The sequence below is a fragment of the Ruditapes philippinarum genome, unplaced genomic scaffold (assembly GCF_026571515.1).
Source record: "Ruditapes philippinarum isolate M1 unplaced genomic scaffold, ASM2657151v2 ctg2831_1_1_1_1, whole genome shotgun sequence".
Lineage (NCBI taxonomy): Eukaryota > Metazoa > Mollusca > Bivalvia > Venerida > Veneridae > Ruditapes > Ruditapes philippinarum.
Genome location: NW_026865163.1, coordinates 142,438 through 160,988, shown reverse-complemented (window position 1 = coordinate 160,988; position 18,551 = coordinate 142,438). Strand labels below are relative to the sequence as shown.

The 18,551-nt window shown below is 32.6% G+C and overlaps 3 protein-coding genes across 3 annotated transcripts in view; 1 reads left to right on the top strand and 2 right to left on the bottom strand.

Moving 5' to 3' along the window:
* Positions 1–905: 905 nt before the first annotated feature.
* LOC132728067 (uncharacterized) lies at positions 906–2,919 on the bottom strand. The gene is made up of 3 exons (XM_060713676.1): positions 2,590–2,919; positions 1,944–2,078; positions 906–1,489 (listed from the first exon to the last, which is right to left on the bottom strand). Exons 1-3 carry the CDS (start codon positions 2,828–2,830, stop codon positions 924–926), a joined length of 942 nt encoding a protein of 313 aa, XP_060569659.1. The 5' UTR covers positions 2,831–2,919; the 3' UTR covers positions 906–923.
* A 3,193-nt stretch (positions 2,920–6,112) lies between these two features.
* Positions 6,113–18,551, top strand: part of LOC132728059 (DNA excision repair protein ERCC-6-like) — a 43,572-nt gene continuing 31,133 nt past the window's right edge. The window contains exons 1-11 of the mRNA XM_060713670.1: positions 6,113–6,215; positions 6,578–6,756; positions 7,141–7,331; positions 8,099–8,224; positions 8,559–8,724; positions 11,198–11,323; positions 11,994–12,086; positions 12,341–12,507; positions 12,904–13,009; positions 13,416–13,531; positions 17,696–17,909. Coding sequence (XP_060569653.1) covers positions 6,152–6,215; positions 6,578–6,756; positions 7,141–7,331; positions 8,099–8,224; positions 8,559–8,724; positions 11,198–11,323; positions 11,994–12,086; positions 12,341–12,507; positions 12,904–13,009; positions 13,416–13,531; positions 17,696–17,909 — 1,548 coding nt within the window. The 5' untranslated portion in view covers positions 6,113–6,151. The remainder of the gene's footprint in view (positions 6,216–6,577; positions 6,757–7,140; positions 7,332–8,098; positions 8,225–8,558; positions 8,725–11,197; positions 11,324–11,993; positions 12,087–12,340; positions 12,508–12,903; positions 13,010–13,415; positions 13,532–17,695; positions 17,910–18,551) is intronic.
* LOC132728062 (uncharacterized) lies at positions 14,542–16,607 on the bottom strand. Its single transcript, XM_060713672.1, has 3 exons — positions 16,590–16,607; positions 15,996–16,140; positions 14,542–15,018 (listed from the first exon to the last, which is right to left on the bottom strand). The coding sequence occupies exons 1-3, from the start codon at positions 16,605–16,607 to the stop codon at positions 14,558–14,560; spliced, it is 624 nt and encodes a 207-aa protein (XP_060569655.1). The 3' UTR covers positions 14,542–14,557.

Here is an 18,551-nt window from a genome sequence, read left to right as displayed (position 1 = left end):
ACTACTTTAGGCAATTGCAATTAACAGCATTAGACTCTGAAATTTCGCTACCATTATTTGTTTGGTCTGACGACCCAAACAAATAAAAATATATATGAACAACGCTATTTAAATCAAATGTAAAACTGGTACTATTAATTTCATAACTTCTTGACTAATACCGGTTGATTCTAGCAGAACCATTCTCAACTTTAACGATACTTTCCGTCGTACTATGGTAAAGTTTTAATCGATGAGGTGTTACGAATGATCCGCCTTCTATCCATCATAGATCAGACGAAATAAGAACGCTTATAAAGATATCGGAGCATGCATGTATATTGCTTGTATATGTACGTATAGTTGCTTGTATAAACAATGGGTCATTATTTTTGTATTATCTTTAATTTATTAGAAAACGTGCAGATCTAATCGATTATATATCCTCATTTGTTTTACAAAGTGATCAGACTGCCATTAATTTGAGTCTATCGATAGTTTATTTTTAATTACTTTCCTCAATTTCGACTGTCCCAATACAGGTTTTGTTTTCAAAAAAAAGTACAGAAAACATTAATGTGACTTGTAAGCTCAGCTGAGGGTGTGGATGCTTGTAGGGTCTTGGAATTGTTTCAGGAAGCCTAATTAAGGAAGGTTGGGGGATCTACTTTTGTACAGGCCTGTGCCTGAAATAATACATGGTGGGACAGCATAACTTAGTTTTCCTCCATCAGAGAAGCTTGATTGTTGCTATGGAATCATTAAAATCACTATTATGATGCCCGTGCCATTATTTGGTCACTATTGAAACTGCAGGTTATAAATTTGTTCTAAATAAATAAATAAATAAATAATGATATAAATAAATAAATAAATAAATAAATAAATAAATAAATAAATTAAAATATACAACAACAACAAGAAGTTATCATGTACTTTTTTGTTTATATATTATAAATGTTGTTCATAATAAAATGTTGTCCATTAGCCAGCACAACATTCTTGTATTCAGGATCGCCTGTGAAGTCATCAGTATAGATAGTTGAATCAGCTACAGCACTTGACTCCGGGACAGGTTTCGAACCACGCCTACCTTCAGTCGAAGGCCAAGCGTACATGTACGTGTTTTCATTCCTGTTTGATTTGTATTCCTGAGAAGTACTTGAATTTTCTGTGGTCGCCACAGAAGCGACCGTATTAATCGTACTATTGCTACTAGAACTTTCATTTGGCCGACTAGTGGAATATGGAGTATCTGTGTTAGCCATTGCAACCATTGCTTGTTCAGATTTTATATATTGCTTTCCACTAGCATACAACTTCTTTAAGAATATATGAATCTCTAAAACCAGAACAAAGGTTATTAGGCAAGCAATCATTCCGCCACTTCCGGTTAAAAACAGGGAGTACGGTGACTTGTAAACACTTCTACCATAGCCGTTCATTTGTTCGTTATGACGCTGTTGGTATTTATATCCCATTTTACCAGACGCTAAAAGTGCCAGGACACCTGAGAAAATGTAAAACCAAAATGTAACATACTAAATACGTTACAAAACATGCATAATTATACATTGTAAAAACATGTCATAAAGAAGAAATAATGCCTGTAGATCTACTTAAACCAGGCAAAATGTAAAAGAGCTCAAGCTTATCCTAATTAAAAAAAAATCCATGCAGAAATATATTTGTTCAAAGTTTGCGCTGATTTGTCTGTGGTCTGCCACATCTTAAGCTTATCCATGTCAGTAGTCAGCAGCTCTACGAGTCTGGTCAGATTGCATGGTTGTGCATGATGGCCTGGCTCTAAATTGGCGACAAAGGCTAACGACTTTCGATTCTAGCAATTGTTTTACAAGAATTGTCTTTTTGAAATTGATCGCTATTTTTCGTCGCGAACGAGTAAGCAAAAGGTTAACAATTGAATGTTATTTGTAGTTAAGAATACGTCAAATATTTCTTACCAGACAACAAGCTGGCCAACATTCCAATAACAATGATTGTTGTGATTTTCTTTTTCACATACCGCACCAGAGAAGTAATGGCTATGACACACGCAGCGAGTGAAATAAAAGTTTCTATTTGATATTCCAACATATCTGTAAAGGAAAAACTAAATGTATTCACGAAAACAATTAGGTTAAAGATCCTGTATGTTGTAATTAAGGTTGTTACCACACTTAAGTGAAATTTTATATAATAATGTATATAATTATGCTTCTAAAACGAATTTCAAACATTGAAGAATATGTAAAATATGTCCTGCAAATTTTTGTCCACATTATATGTAATCATTAAAACATATGCATTCATTTCTAACTGAAAAATTTGACTTAGAATTTATAGAAAATAAATTTCTAATTACCTCCCTTTTTTAACATGAATATGTAAATTCGGTAATATCTTTAAAAATAATGCTATGTGGAACTTACAATATTGCTAAATCTTCATTTGAGCATTATATTTATGATATAAAACCATAAGTAATTGTGTTACAGTAACTTTAAAAACGCAATAAAAATGAACTTTCTTTTTTGCTGAAAGACTTAGATAATGTTTTAGATTTGTTTATGGTCAAAACATTCTGTTCTCGTAAACAAAGCAACTTACCATTATCTTGGTTAGCTTGACCAATAACCATGGATTCCGTCTGACATCCATCCCCTTTCTTACACGTAACTCTGTACCAAAGTCCCACATGAATCGTTAATAAATCACCTTTCAACAAGCCCCATCCCGGAAGCAAGAAGCCCAAAACCTGCAGAAAACACGATAGGCTCAAACATAACACATAGAATAAAATTCTCTGGTCAGACGATCCGTATTTCATGAGGAATTTCTTAAGTGACATAGCTGTTGTCAAACACCGTCATCTGTCTAGAGAAGTCACTGCGATATGCAATACATTCAACATAAAGATTCACCGCAATTTCTAGCTGAATAAGCTTTTTTTAAGGAAACAACTAAAAAGTGACTGCCTGTTCGAATACATCAGACGCCTTTAGGGATATTAATGATTGTTTGACACTATCCATTACATTCGTTACATGTTGCAACTTAAAATAAACGATATATTGTTGTACATGTACGTCTGCTTAAGGCCAAGCAAATGTATGTGTCAGTGAGTGACGAAGTGATTGGAAACTATAATAATCTGACCTAAATGAAAAGCATGCATGATAAACGCCTTGCGATATACGGAATACATTGCATCCCATGGTGATTTATGATTTTGAAAAGTACATGTTTAACTGCCTTTCTTTTTACTTTGTCAAAAGGTATCATTGACATATTGGTTTCAACGTCATCCATTATTGTTGAAAGGTAGTCACGACACACATTATGTTGTTAATTAAGGTTGTTGACTTCAAACTATTTGCCCCACACCGGTATGGGTTCGAATCCCATGGACCTGAACAATGAGGACATAATATATAACTAATTGTCTCTTGTACATGTAATTCTGTACAGAATGGCGATTCAGGTTGTTATTTTTTATTCACGTGTGTTGTATACGTGTAAACATGTAAAGATTAAACAAATGAACAAATAAATAAATCCATATGATGTTACTGAATAAATGCCTTTCTCTTCTATTTTATAGTTAACACAAGAATTAAGTAAGTACATGTACAATGTATACATTTTAGAAATATATTGAAAATCATTTTTCTATTACTAGTACCTTCTAAAGGAAATAAAGTGAAGTTAAAGACAAAGTCAAAGATAAGTTTAGTTACTCAAAGTTAGATTAAATAGTAACATGTTCTCAGTCGTCGTCAAAGTCAAACTGCACCATTGACCTGGTCTGAAAGCACAAAACATTGGATTGAAAATATTTTGGCGGTTTAAAAATGACTGGTTCTCAAAAATATGTGAAGCTATTGGAAGAAGACTTAATATTGCGTATCAGATCAACTTGAGCGATTTTCATGCTACATTGTGTCAGGAAAATGCCATCGGTAAAAGACCTGTTTACAATATTCAAGAGTGGTTATCCTGTTATTTGACTTAAAATGATTGAAATTCTTTAGCATAATTATCTGACTTTCTTGATAAGAATCAAATTTAATAAGCAACAGATGAACATATCCGAGATTAACTAGTTTTAACAAGTAATTTTATGTTTAAATACAATCTATAATGATGTAAATGAACTTGAAACAAGTGCAAATAAAATAAAATAATGGAAGGTACAAATCAAATATATGCATTCTTCTTCTACTGGTTAAAACGCATAATTTTATTAAATTTTACCTGTAGGCCCCTACTGTAAGTATTATGTAAAAAAATACATACTGTACTCAGTACTGTCTCCTTTATGTTTTGTTTAAAAAGGAATCGTTAAACATATTAAAATTCATAAATGTTTTTTTTTCTCATGAATGGCAAAATTGTGACTCCAGGAAAACCGTTGTGTTTGCCCTTCCAGGTACAAACTAGCAAAACAGGCATCATAATAGATTTATAATCTAAATAGAACTAAATATTGAGACCAAACATAGACACGAGCCCTTATTAATTTATATTAACTTGTCCCAGGGTCTTTCAAATAATGAAAACTCAGCCATGATAATTTAGTATCTTGAAACCTAAAACGGCAGCGAAACTTATAATGTCAGATTTATAACAAATACACCGGTTTTTGTGGCGCTTATTTTGACATTTCTATTTTGCCTTAATTAACAGTTTAACCTTCTTGTAAGAGGTATTTTAAGTATGATTATAGATAAGATATGTATATTTATAATCAATATAATATTTTAAATCTTTCTGAACGATGTCACATTTTAAAAATATATGAGACTGTCTAAGATGTCGTTTGCAATATATTTTCGCGATGTTATTTGAATGGCAAGTTGTGCATGGAGAAAGCTAAAAACATTTATATGTTCACTCAACTTTATTTCATTCATGTAAAATATATGCTGTATATTAGAAAGAAAAGTACCAAACTTTATTCTGTTGACGTTATTGCCTAGATAGTTCCCTCTTAAAAATAAAGACCCTATCCCTCGGCTAGTCCTAATTATAAGACCTATACGTAACCTATTTCATATTTATCATTCATTAATCTGATATTTTACATTTTTCATTTTCCATGTTACGTTAGGTCTTAACAGATCTTTGCAAAATCGTGTAGCAAAAAAATTGACATTAGACATCGATTTAGATCTAATGAATTTAAACAATTAAAACAGCGTGTATTCACATTAATTTTGACCTATTTATGAACAAAACTAAAAAATAAATACCTTTTAACAAAATAATTGAACTGTCACATCCGAAAAGTCATGATTAAATCCTCTCATTTAATTAAATTCCTTGTACAGCCAATATACAAATGGCCGCCATACAGTGCGCGAAATCTGATTGGCTAATTCAAATGCAAGCGTTTAAATGAGTCCAGAAGTTTCTAACGGAATATTTTTTCAACGAAATAATTGCCCATGCACCGTCAGTGTGTTCGAATATATTTTTCCGTTCAAAAAATTGGAATCAATCTGTAAAACGCTTTACTTAACCAGTATGGCCGATGAGCGAAATAGACTGATATGTATATTTTATTTTTAATTGATAAGTACATTGTTTGAAAGTTTTTGTTAATGATAGACCATGCATTTGAAAGAACAGAAGATAAGCTTTTGAATAAAGCTTGAAAGGCAAGTCAACAGACATTTTTTTAAATTTTCAAAATGCTACGCGTTTTTGAGCAATAACTATTAGACGTCAGGCTTGACCAACATAAAACTATAACAAGCCTGTAATGTCTAATCTATTGGACTATCCCTCGGCTTGAACCTCCCCTATAAAAGATTTTAAATATTTTAACACAAATTGCAAGTCTTTCTTAATCTTAAACTTGATATATATCACAGGTGTTCGTACATTGACTGGTCTCTATGCCCCCCCCCCCCCCCCCTGCCGCCCCCCAAAGAAAAGAAAGAAAAAATATCTATATATTTGGTAAAGGTATGCAACTCGCCACTCATTTTTCAGAAACTATAACACACCTTTTTCCAATAAGTATATAAATATGTTTATAAATATGTTTTTTTTTAAATTGTTATGCTTTTTAAAGGTGTATGTCATATATGACTGGATATTAATGTTACTTTACAGTATTTTAACTGAAAGCTCGCTGTAAAGAAAGCAGAAGTTGTAAATCAAAATGGAGATAAATATTGATGATGCAAGCAAGAGAATTTCTGATATACACCTGTCAAAGAGTTCAGGTATATTTTAGATGTCATACTGACATATTTTAAGGCCAATTGAAAAATATTTATTTGCAAATCATTTACTCCTTCAGTTAAATAACCTTTACAGTGGTGGTGCAATGTAAAACCTCATTATGAATATAGAATCAAAGATAGACATCCATAATGTTAGTAAATGTTTTTATTATATCATAGTAATTTCATGTCTATGGTTAGAAAACCAAGTTAGACTTTTTAGATAAAATGGGTACAACTGAATGTAAACCACTGTACCATATTTATTTTCTCTGTACCACAGTATATTTTTGTACTGCTAAACTGTTACAGCCCTAACATTTAGACCTGAAAAATAAATCATTAATTCATGTTAGTAATAGGTGAGAACAAAGAAAACGATGATCCTGATGAGGTAGATCAACAAAGGTTTAATGAATTAGTGATGAAAGCAAAGAAGCTTATAGGCGAAGGAAATATCGAAGATGCATTGAAACTGAATAAGAAGGCTCTTAGTATCTGTTACAGTGAAAAATTGGCAAAGAAAATCAAGAAAATGGAGGTGATTCTATTTTGCTTTATAATTTACAAAATGGAAGTGATTCTTTTTTGTTACATTCCCCTTCCAAAGCAAACACAAATGGCTGAACATGTGTTTTGTTTTGAAGAAAAAAGGTTTTGATATCATATGTTCCTGTTTTAAGAACCCAGAAAAGTAATTGTATTTAGATTACCACATTAGGTAGAGCTATAGGTATATTGGCATCAAACTTTTTGTTTTGAGTCCTGGGTACTAGCTTACTTTTCAAAGCTGATTAGGTAATCCTCAGTATGTCTGTAACTGATATTTCTCTAAATAATTTGAAAAGAAAAAAATTGGGAAAACATGGATTAGTATTTGTGTATATCTTGAGAAGTTATTTGTTTTTTGTTGTTGAAAATTTAGGATTATATAAAGGCCCATGCTGATGATTCTGATGAAGATGATGAGGATAACGGGATGTTACATCTAGGTAAAGGTTTTTACCTGTACCGTGATCTCTTTAACAATCTGTATGCTCACCAGCAGGAGGGTGTTCTATGGCTCTGGTCATTGTTCAGAAGGAAAAAAGGCGGGATTCTTGGAGATGACATGGGGTATGTGTTATTGAATATATGCAATAATTATTTTCAGCATTTTTGGAATGGTGGTGTCTATTCTAGGAGGGGGGGGGGGATGGGGATGGGGGATTCACTCACATTTTTGAGAATTTCCCCCAATTTTTCAGAGGCAGGTGGAAATTTATATAGAGAAAAAAGATGAACAAATGTAATAAATTCTCACCTTACGATAAAAATCTGCCGTTTTTTTTTTAAACATAAAATAGGCGCTAGTGGTGGGTTCCTTTGGAAGGGAAAATTGCATGGCATTTACTGTCATACAACAACAACAATCGATTATTTCTTTCATTTTTAGGATTTTGGATTATTAAGAAAAAGCAAAAAAAGTGTAGCCCAGGTTTGTAGTGGCTATTGTTGAAAAAACCTTGATTCTTTGCATTGTCATGTTGCTACTTTGTTTATTGTACTGGTAAGTCGAAATAAACAAGCCTGACTGCATGTTTTAAATATACTTGTTCATGTTTTATGTTCAATGAAATATTTGTTTTTTTGGGGAATGGCAGAGGGAAGACAAGACACATTAGTTACGTATTAGTATTATACTCATGACAGGGTAGACAGAAATGGAAGGTAGATTATTTTATACACTTGCTAGAAAGTGTTATGAAATCTTCGGAGTATTCTGGTACTCCATCAGAATAATGACCAAGTACTTGTTTCTCTTTTTATAGTGACAATCTATAGTCTTCTCTGTTTTCAGAAAACTATATTTTATTGTTTTGTGAAACATGTTTTTTTTTCAGACTGGGTAAAACAATTCAAATAATAAGTTTCCTATCAGGGATGTTTGACATGCAGAAGGTCAAGTCTGTTCTTATAGTGCTGCCTGTAGCTGTCATGGTGAACTGGGAAAAAGAATTCCAGAAATGGTAAATATAGAGCTGTCATCTATAGAAATGACATTGATGTAATGTTGGTGTATTTTTTGTTGATCAATAGTCAATACAGATTTGAAAAAAAAACAACAATAATTTTGACATATATAGAATGTCCAGAAATCATGAAAATTCACACAAATAATTTACAGAAGCAGATGACCAGTAAAAACTACACATCTAAATACTTTGGTTATGTGTTAAAGGGATAAAGTGTCTTTGACTTGATGAAAATTCAAAGCTTTGAGGGTTACATTTTCTCTATTTTTACAATGATTTGGTTTTCAATATATCAATATCTAATATTCTTGTATCTGTTATTTTTTAGGGCACCAGGTCTAAAAGTGGTTGCTTATCATGGTAACAGCAAGAGAGAAAAGGAAAGGGCTCTAGCTCGTGTCCAGAGGCGAGGTGGTGTGTGTTTGACTACATATGGTCTAGTAGTGACAAGCTGGGAGCAAATTGGGCAACAAGATGGCAGAGAATTTGTATGGGTATGTGTGGTAAAATTTTCTAAAATATTAGATAGTTGAGAAGTTGGTATTGCTTTTTATGCCCCCGCCATGTAATGGCCGGGGCATATAGTGTTACCCTGTTCTGTCCTTCTGTCATTCCGTCATCATCAGTTTCCGTTCATTATCTTAGTAACAGTTGCACACATTCAACTCAAATTTGACATATGGATATGTCATGAGAAAATACAGGTCAAATTCGAATTTGGTCATGGTTCGATGATTTTTGGCAGAGTAATGCCCCTTTTACTGTAAAATAATATGAAATTTTTAGTTTCCGTTCATTATCTCCCCAACGGTACAACACAGTTATGCCCCTTTTACTTTGAAAATAATATGAAATTTTCAGTTTCTGTTCATTAGATACAACACATTCAACTCAAATTTGACATATGGATATGTCATGAGAAAATACAGGTCAAGTTCGAATTTGGTCATGGTTTGATGATTTTTGGCAGAGTTATGCCCCTTTCACTTTGAAAATCATATGAAATTTTCAGTTTCCGTTCATTATCTCCCCAGTGGTACAACACATTCAACTCAAACTTGACATATGGATTCGTCAAAGGAATGTGCAGGTCAAGTTCAAATTTGGTCATGGTTCAATGATTTTGGCAGAGTTATGCCCCTTTCACTTTGAAAATAATATGAAATTTACAGTTTCTGTTTATTATCTACCCAACAGTGTTACATATTCAACTCAAATTTGACATATGGATATGTCAAAGAATTGGGCAGGTCAAGTTGGAATTTGGTCAAGGTTAGATGATTCTTTGGCAGAGTTTTGTCCCTTTCACTTTGAAAATAATATAGATACATCTTAGGAATAAGCAGTTTAAGTTTGAATTTGGTCGTGGTTCAATGATTTTGGACAAACTTATCTTTCTTGAATGTTGGAAAAATTTTGAACTTTCAGTTTCAGCACTCATACTTTTGTGGAAATGTATGTAGCCATTATTTTGGCTACAAATATGAAATTTGCCATTTTCAAAAGGTTAAGACTGAATAATTTCAGTGCCTTGAACATTGTATGAAAATGGTTTGTATTAACATTGAAAAGTTTTAAGGGCTTTGAACTTAAAATGAAAAAAATAATTTGTGCAAACAAATTTGGAACTAAATATTATAACATCTGAAATTTTGGCTGCATGCGGGGGCATCCGTGGCATGATGACACATTTCTAGTTTATCATTAAGTATGCTTGCTGAGAAGTCTGATTATGGGAGCAAGTAACATACAGTATTTTGTTAATGGGACTTTGTAGATGAGCTGCCAAACCAAAGAACATTTTGAATCACTTGTCCCATAGTTTTGTATGTTTGAAATCTGGAAGTCTTTCATTTAGGTATTGATTCATCAGATGGATTGTATTATCATCAGGGTGCATGAAATTACATCTTGTCATTGATTTGGCACCAGTTTTGTTAAAGTTCTGAACGTATGTGTCAACATGGTAAAATTTGTTTCTCACAATATTGTAAATTTCTTGTATTGGCATATTTTCATCAGCATACTGGTTTAGAGTATATTTTTAACTTAAAATAGCATTTCAATCATGATCACCCAAGGGTACTGTATATGTAGAGATATTCGCGGGCTTCAAATTTTCGCCATCTTCGCGGTGACATTTGATCCGCGAATCCATGTTTAGCACAAATATTTCTACACCAATAATTTCTTAATAGTCATATTTTCGCGCTTGTATAGAACAATATATCAGTGTAATATGCTTTCAATACATACGATTTTATAAAAATGCTTACTGAGTAATTGTGATTTGTGTTGCAAGTTTTTCATGAGTTGAAATTGTTTATGCTTGTGTTGTTTGCATTGCTTGTTTAGAAAAAACAACAAAATATGATCTGAGCAGATGTCAAGATGTTTATGACGCATACTGTGAAAAACCATGCATGTTAACTGGCATTTTTTTGCTTGCCATAATCTGTCTGCTAGACATTGACAATGTCTTTGTTATATACAACAGCGTATTATTTGACACAGGTATTTAAATAACTGTGAACTCTTACGATAATTACCGTAATTTCCCTATTTTTTTCTTTAATCTAAGCGAATTTATGATATTCGGCAGTCACCTCCGCGAATTCAAAAAAGCGGGAATATTTGTATAGACCCCCAAAATGGACCTTTCCGCGAAAATTTGCTTCCGCGAATTCAAATACACATACAGTATATTTTTCAAATTAAAGATTTGGGCATTTTAACCCAACTGATTTTACCATGTGACCTGCGCAGACCAAGACCAGCCTTCACATCTGTGCTGTCTGATGGTGGTCTGCACTGTTTGCTATTCAGTCATTACATATTTTGAAATATTCCCTAAAAATGATAAACGGTTTTACCCCTGATTGAAAGATGGACAAGTCTAGTTAAGGTAATTAGCATAATAAAGATTAATGTTATACAATGATCTGACACTGATGCTTTCTCTTACAGGATTACATGATACTGGACGAAGGACATAAAATAAAAAACCCAACAAAGACAAGTAAAGGTGTACATGCTATACCTGCCCATAATCGGATCATTCTCACTGGAACACCTGTTCAAAATAATCTCAAAGTAAGTATTTGTGATCGTGAAATACTCATATGTTCTATGAAAATCAAAAGTGGTCTCAGGAAAATCAGCAGTGTTTTAAGGAAAGGATAAAACCAATTCTGTCATCTGTAGAACATATTAGTATTTTATGATCACAAAATTGATTATGATTGATCAAATACAGTAATATTAATTTATTGAACAAATGTGCCTAACCTTGACTTTGAAATGATTTATTGTCAGTTCAAGAGAATATCCGTATAAAAAATTGACTTATTGTAATGAACCTATGACAGTTATGATATATTATCTAGTTTGTTGTGCAGAGTACAGGTTTTGTCTAGGTTAGAGCTCAATGTGAGGCAAAACAATGGTATTATTTAAGCAAATTTGCTTTATAAAGAACATAATTTTCTTTCATACAGAAATTTTTAAACTATTCTTTTTCAAAATTGAAATGTAGTGATTTTGTATACTTTAGGCAGCAGATACTTTAAACCTCAATGCATGTATGTAAATGGCAAAGATATTTATTATTTTGAAATATGTATAATATTGTGTTTGTATAATATTGTTTTCTCAGGCATGGAAGAAAAGTATTCTGTTAATTTATTTTGAGATTGGTAATAAAACTTTAGACCAAAGTAAACTGAAGAAAAGGTTGTTATGTTAATTTATTTTTAACTTTCAGGAGTTGTGGTCACTTTTTGATTTTGTTCATCAAGGATCTTTGCTTGGCTTGCAGAAAACGTTTAAAATGGAATTTGAAAATCCTATTACAAGAGTATGTATATTATATGATTTAAATATTCAATACAGCAAACTTCCATTGTTAGAGAAAAAAAAAGAAATAACCTAATAAATTGACACATACAGATGTACAATGAAAAGCAATATTACAAATGTGCAATATTTTAATAGCATTTATGTCAAAGTTTTCATAAAAAATTAGCATGAATCAGTAAGCACATTGCTTCAAAGCACAATTAAAGATGTTTTACCCCCTTTCACTGTTTATTTAATATTTCATGATCATAGGCAAGAGAAAAAGATGCTACTGTAGGTGAGAAGAAGTTAGGACTGGAGATGGCAGAAAGTCTGAAGAAGATCATAGCTCCATATTTCCTCAGGAGAACAAAGGCTGAGGTGAAGGAAAGAGAGAAAGCTTCTAAAGACGAGCCTGATTCTGGTGTCACCCATGCTGTGTAAGTAATGATAGGAATAAATTCCTGTACAAGATAGTTTTTATGTATTTGCTGGGTGTTATGCCTTCATGTATTCATGTCCTAGGGACAGTACATATGTATTCTTAGAATACTGAAGTTATAGGGTCATCTGTGGCTAAGTTGTTATGGTCAAGCTACTTGCCCATCATCGCTGTGGGTTTAAATCCCGCCAAAGACTTTGGATTTTTTCATGTGTTTTTGGTTAGTATGACATACAGCAAAGAAGTTTTCTAAGTTTTTAGGTGGTCCAAAATGGGTTTGAAACAAGTTTTCAGGCGACCCAAAATTGGTTTTGGACTGCAGGCACCTCCTTAAGACAACCTTGCCAACATGAAATGAATTATTTAAATTATGCTTAAATGTTTGTTCTTTCAGCATGCCAACAATGACAAGGAAGAATGATTTAATTGTATGGACGTTCCTGCGAGACACACAACTGAAAATATATCAGGACTTTCTCTCTCTAGATTCAGTTAAAGAGGTAAGAAATATTTGATTGAATATTGGATAGTATTTGTTATGGTCTTGGGGCACTCATTTCACTTTTTTTGGTCCCAAATTCAGCCTCTTTTCTTTCCCCAATTAATGTATATTAATATATTTTTACCCCAGCGACTATGGGACCCTGATTCCTTCAGTAATGTTGAGTATTGTTATTAAAGGTGTTTTTTTTGCATCATGGGACTGGAAATGATTTTTCAAAAGTCATGTTCCATTTGATGTAGGTCTAAACCAATATTGTGTGAACAATTTCAGATCAGTAAATTTTTGAGAAGGATTATTCTAATTGTGAAAAATAATCCAAATTTAAGAAACAAAACAATAAATGCTACTAAAATCATATGATTTAAAGATTTTGTGTGTTGAAACAAATTTTTATATTCCAGTTGCTGATGACAACAAAATCACCGCTGGTTGCTCTGAATGTCTTGAAAAAAATTTGTGATCATCCACGACTGCTGTCTACCAGAGCATGTGCTCAACTTGGAATACAAGATGAAGGGTAAGTTTACATTTGTTGTTTACTAAGTCTTGTGCTCATCTAAGTTTATGTGGAGATGGGGGATAAGTGTACTTTTGTTGTCAACTAAGTCTTGTGCTCATCTAAGTTTATGTGGAGATGGGGGATAAGTGTACTTTTGTTGTCAACTAAGTCTTGTGCTCATCTAAGTTTATGTGGAGATGGGGGATAAGTGTACTTTTGTTGTCAACTAAGTCTTGTGCTCATCTAAGTTTATGTGGAGATGGGGGATAAGTGTACTTTTGTTGTCAACTAAGTCTTGTGCACAGCTTAGTGTATGTGGAGTTAAAGGATAAGTGTACATTTGTTGTAAACTAAGTCTTGGGCTCAGTTCTGTAAACAGGGAGGTAAAGGGAAAATGAACATTTGTTGTCAACTTAAGTCTTGTTTTCAGTTAGGTTAACATGGAAATGAAATATAAGTGTACATTGGTTGTCAACTCAGTCTTGCGCTCAGTTCAGTTAAGATGGAGATTAAGAGCAAGTGTACATTTGCCTGAATTAAGAGATGTCAAGTAAGTCTTATGCTGAGCTCAGAATACATGGAAGATAGGTAAAAGTACATTTGTTGTAAACTAAGTCTTGTTCTCAGCTTTGTGTACAGGGACTCCTGTCATGTGTCAGGGAGATGTCTAAATGACAAGTAAATGTACATTTGGTTACAACTTAGCCTTGTGCTCTCAGTTTTGTATATAGGGAAATGAAGGGTTAGTGTTAACATTTGTTGTTAACTTAGCCTTGTGTTCAATTTGGTACACTGGGAAAAGATGAATAAGAATATGTCCGATTATTGAACTATTTTTTATCTTTATAATGTATAATTGGCAACATGTTTAAAAGTGTGGCTTTTTATTCATGGAGCTTGAAGGGATTATTGCAAGTTTATTGTTCAATATGGTTTACTAAATTTCAATGTCAACTTGGTCACTATTGTTTAATAATGACATTAACTTTGCTTTTCATATGTATAATCTTTGCTTTTCGTACATATAAAAGCTCACTATGGCTGTTACTTCCTTTTCCTGGCAAAGGCTTGTACTGTTTGATATTTAAATCCTGAGTGAATATTCCTATGTTCAAGAATTCTAACATTAGCAAATCCTTGTTCTCGTAAAATATCGGCATAATCTTGTATAGAAATTCCTTTATTCTTTACCTTTGGCACATTATCTTGTCGTTTCTGCTGCTTTTTTGTGAGAACTGGCTTATAGTCATGAATACACGTGAGAAACAGACATCCAGGTCTAAGAACACGATAAATTTCACATGCGGCCGTTTTAATATCATCCCAGTAATAGAAACCGTTTACGTTATAAACACAATCAAACATATTATGAAGGTACGATAAAGATTCCGGTGCACTAAGGTCAAGTTCTAGAGTTCCTGTATCAATATCTTCGTGTAGTTTTTTGGTCACTTCCTCCAGATGTTTTTCCGATGTTTCTGTACCCATTACCCTCCCAGGACCACCTGTAGTAAATTTTAATTGAAGTTGTTTATTCTGAGCAAGCAAAATAATATAGCTTTGTATCTTAAATGTTTTTTCTTTATGCAAAAGGTAGGTATCTTAAAGGTTTTTTTCTTTTATACAGATTCTGGTTGTTTTCTTGGAATACGTATGAAATTTAAAATTAAGACTCCAAAAGTTTTCTCATTTAAATCAAGATGAATTCACTTAGAATAATTTTAGTGAAAATAAATGTCAAGTACAGGTGACATCAACTTCAAATTAAAAACATTTATAAGATGATAATCATCTTGATAGCACAGTAAAATTAGTGAGACTAAAAAGAAGGATTGGAGCACCACACTAAATACTGTACTCTGGTATATACCGGACAAGGCGCTTGAATAATTAAATGCTAAAAAGCCAACGGAATGAACTTATAAATGTCTATCTAATTCAGCTCTTCACACCGATTTATATTTGATAATGAATGCAAAATGTAAGAATCGGAGAAAAAAGTGATATTTTCCTACTTTGTGATCATAATTTCTGCAAGCGTCTTAAGATCTGCTCCAACACTGAAGTAAGTTAAATCCCAGGAAAATAGTTTATTATATGCACTGACTTGTTTAGAAAATATTTTCTTGTTCCGGTTTTGTTGGTGTTCTTTACAACCCAAAAATGATCAAGCGTTTCTTGTGGAATAAGTACATCTAATTTTGTCATTGCATCACTAAAAGGGAAAGGGTTTAATCATATGATTACCTTTACCCCCCCCCCCCAGCACTCCCTCCTACTTCCCCATCCTACCTTTCCCCTATATACTGCCATGGACAAGTCTATGTAAAGTGTGAAGAAGCCATCCATAATTTATTGTATGGAAAGTTAATGGTCCTACTTTTTAGCCAACTTACAAGGGAAATCTTATGTAAAATGTAACTGAGAAAAGTTTTGGTTAATATGAATTTTTAGTTACATGAGAATAGAAAGTTAAAGTTACCATTGAGAAGCTCCAGTACAACCTGTAGTCCATGTCCTTTATAAAACCCTATCTCGAGGACAAAATAATTAGGTTTTATATCACACTGTCTGGCGGTACTCTCGTGGAATTGAGCAAGTGGGTCTAGCTCCTCTTCTATCTCTGTCTGAGATGATAAAACCAGAAACTTTTATTTTGTAACAATTTGTGTCATCAAATTTGGAAACTGTGGTAACCATGAGTGATCAGAAATATAAGTTTAATGATAAGTAAGTGCTACATTTCTATGATTTTATGATCATTTTTAAAAAGATTTTAGGACCTATATTTGGTGATATTAAATTATTGATAATTGAAAGAGTATTTTATTCTGAATTGAAACTTTTCAATAAACCTGTAATGTAATTAAATTTGATTTTTTTTTATTTGATTTTTTTTTTTTGGGGGGGGGGGGGGAGGGGGGAGGTTGGGGTGGAGATGGGAATTGTATACTGAATAAATAAAATACACATGTTTGATAAAGGCATCATGTAAATAAATCTCAAAGAAGTAACTGCTTTTCTATATCCTTATTCATAGAAAAAAACATGTGTAATTAAAACATAATTTACTTACAGAGTTGCAACATCCCATTTTCTCATGTGAAAAACAAATTTGAATTTGAACAATTTTTCAGTCATTAATTAATGTTTTGTTTTTATTTTATACCTTAAACTAACTATGCAATCATGTATTATCTATTTAAGGGTGACAGTAGTATTAAAGTAAAACCTAAATGTCAATGTTGAAATAAAACAATAGAGTAAGTCAAGGTTGACATAACATAAAATTAAGTTCTTTAATATAGTGTAGTGGGTAGTACAAGTTATGGACTTTGCTGTTATTGATTTTTTAAAAACCAAAACTGAATGGCAAGCATGTTAGAAAATTGATTTAAGACAAATATATTGTCAGGCAAACCTAAATGTCACTCAAAGACAATTTGAATGTCAGGCAAATATGAATTATGGTTAAAGACAAATTTTCTATCAGGCAAATCTGATTTTATTAATGAAAATTTTCCACTCTGGCAAATTTTAATATCAATTTAAGACAAATTTGTTGCCAGGCAAACCTAACTCAAATAATGTGTATTTAGACAATTTTTGCCATTGAATTGGAACAAATTTACCTTCAGACAATTTTAACTAGTATAAGTAAAGACAAATTTACATTCAGGGAAACGTAAATGATTTGATTTATGATCAATTTGCAGTCCGGCATTGCTATTGAATTAAGTTGAGTTTGCAAACTTGTTTGAATTAGTAAATGATGATGCATTTTGTATATATTTTAGTTTTGCAATCAAATTTAGTGGCATCCAGTGGTGCTTCCATGCAGTAATAAAGGCATCAAGAAGTGTGAATTCACTTAATTTCGTGGGCATAAAATTTAATGGTTTATTCAAAAAGAACATTTTTGTTGGTTTTTAAATTTGTGGACTGTTTATTTTTCCAAAAGGTAAAATGTAAATTATATGATGCAAAATTATTTTGGAATCAAATTTTGTTGGATCTTAAATTTCTGGATTTACCGTAACATGAGAATTAGTTCCTTACGAATAAAAATGATTTTACAGTATGTGCCACTTAGGACAAACTAGCAGTCATGCAAATCCAACGCTTGATTTTAATTTGTGAAATCGGCATTATTTATGTAGATTCTGTATTTTATTATTTCAGTTTAGATGATGACATTTTAGAAACAGAGGAAGGGAATTTATCGGCTGTTACTCGTATACAACATATAGCAGACAATATTCTGATCAATGAGTCAGGCAAACTTTTGTTTCTCGTCGAGTTACTTGACAGATTGAAGGTGGAGGGTCATCGGTGCCTCGTCTTCTCACAGTCACGTAAAATGTTAGATATCATGCAAAAAGTCATAACAAACAGGGTAAGAGACTGAGAAATTAAATTAATTGCAGTGACCTTCAGTCTGCTGAATTTGTGTAATGGATTTACCCTGCTTTGAAAGTGGAACAGTACATTCAAATTTTAAGGGATTTCAGTAACAAAATACAAAAAATGTGCAATCAGTAATATAGGGCCTTTTCAGACTGCACAGAGCTTGCCTTGCTGCATGCTGATGGCTAAGACAGGTCACTTTTGGTTCCTGCAGGGGTCTATAAACTTTTAAGTTAATATTCACCTATGTATAACTTTAGTTTAGTTTACACTAAATTATTTTAGTTTGATTGTGTAGGAAGCTGTAAGCATATTGAAACACTCTTGAATCCGTTCCTGGAACTAACCAGTAGTAAGCAATGACTGTAAACTTTCTTGGTCACAAAAACAACAGCTTGCCTCTGAGGGTTTGAACCCATGTGGCCAGCAATCCTTAGATTACTAGTCTGGCGTGTTAACCACTCGGCCCTGCTATCACTCAATATATAACTTTGGGATGCTATTATTTTTTGTATAATTTGAATCTTTAGAATGTGTTGTGAAAATGTGAAAAGTTGATTTTAATGTTTTTCTGCATGTGTTTTATTTGTGAAACAGTTGATTTTAGTGTCCTTTCTAATCAAGCGTTTAA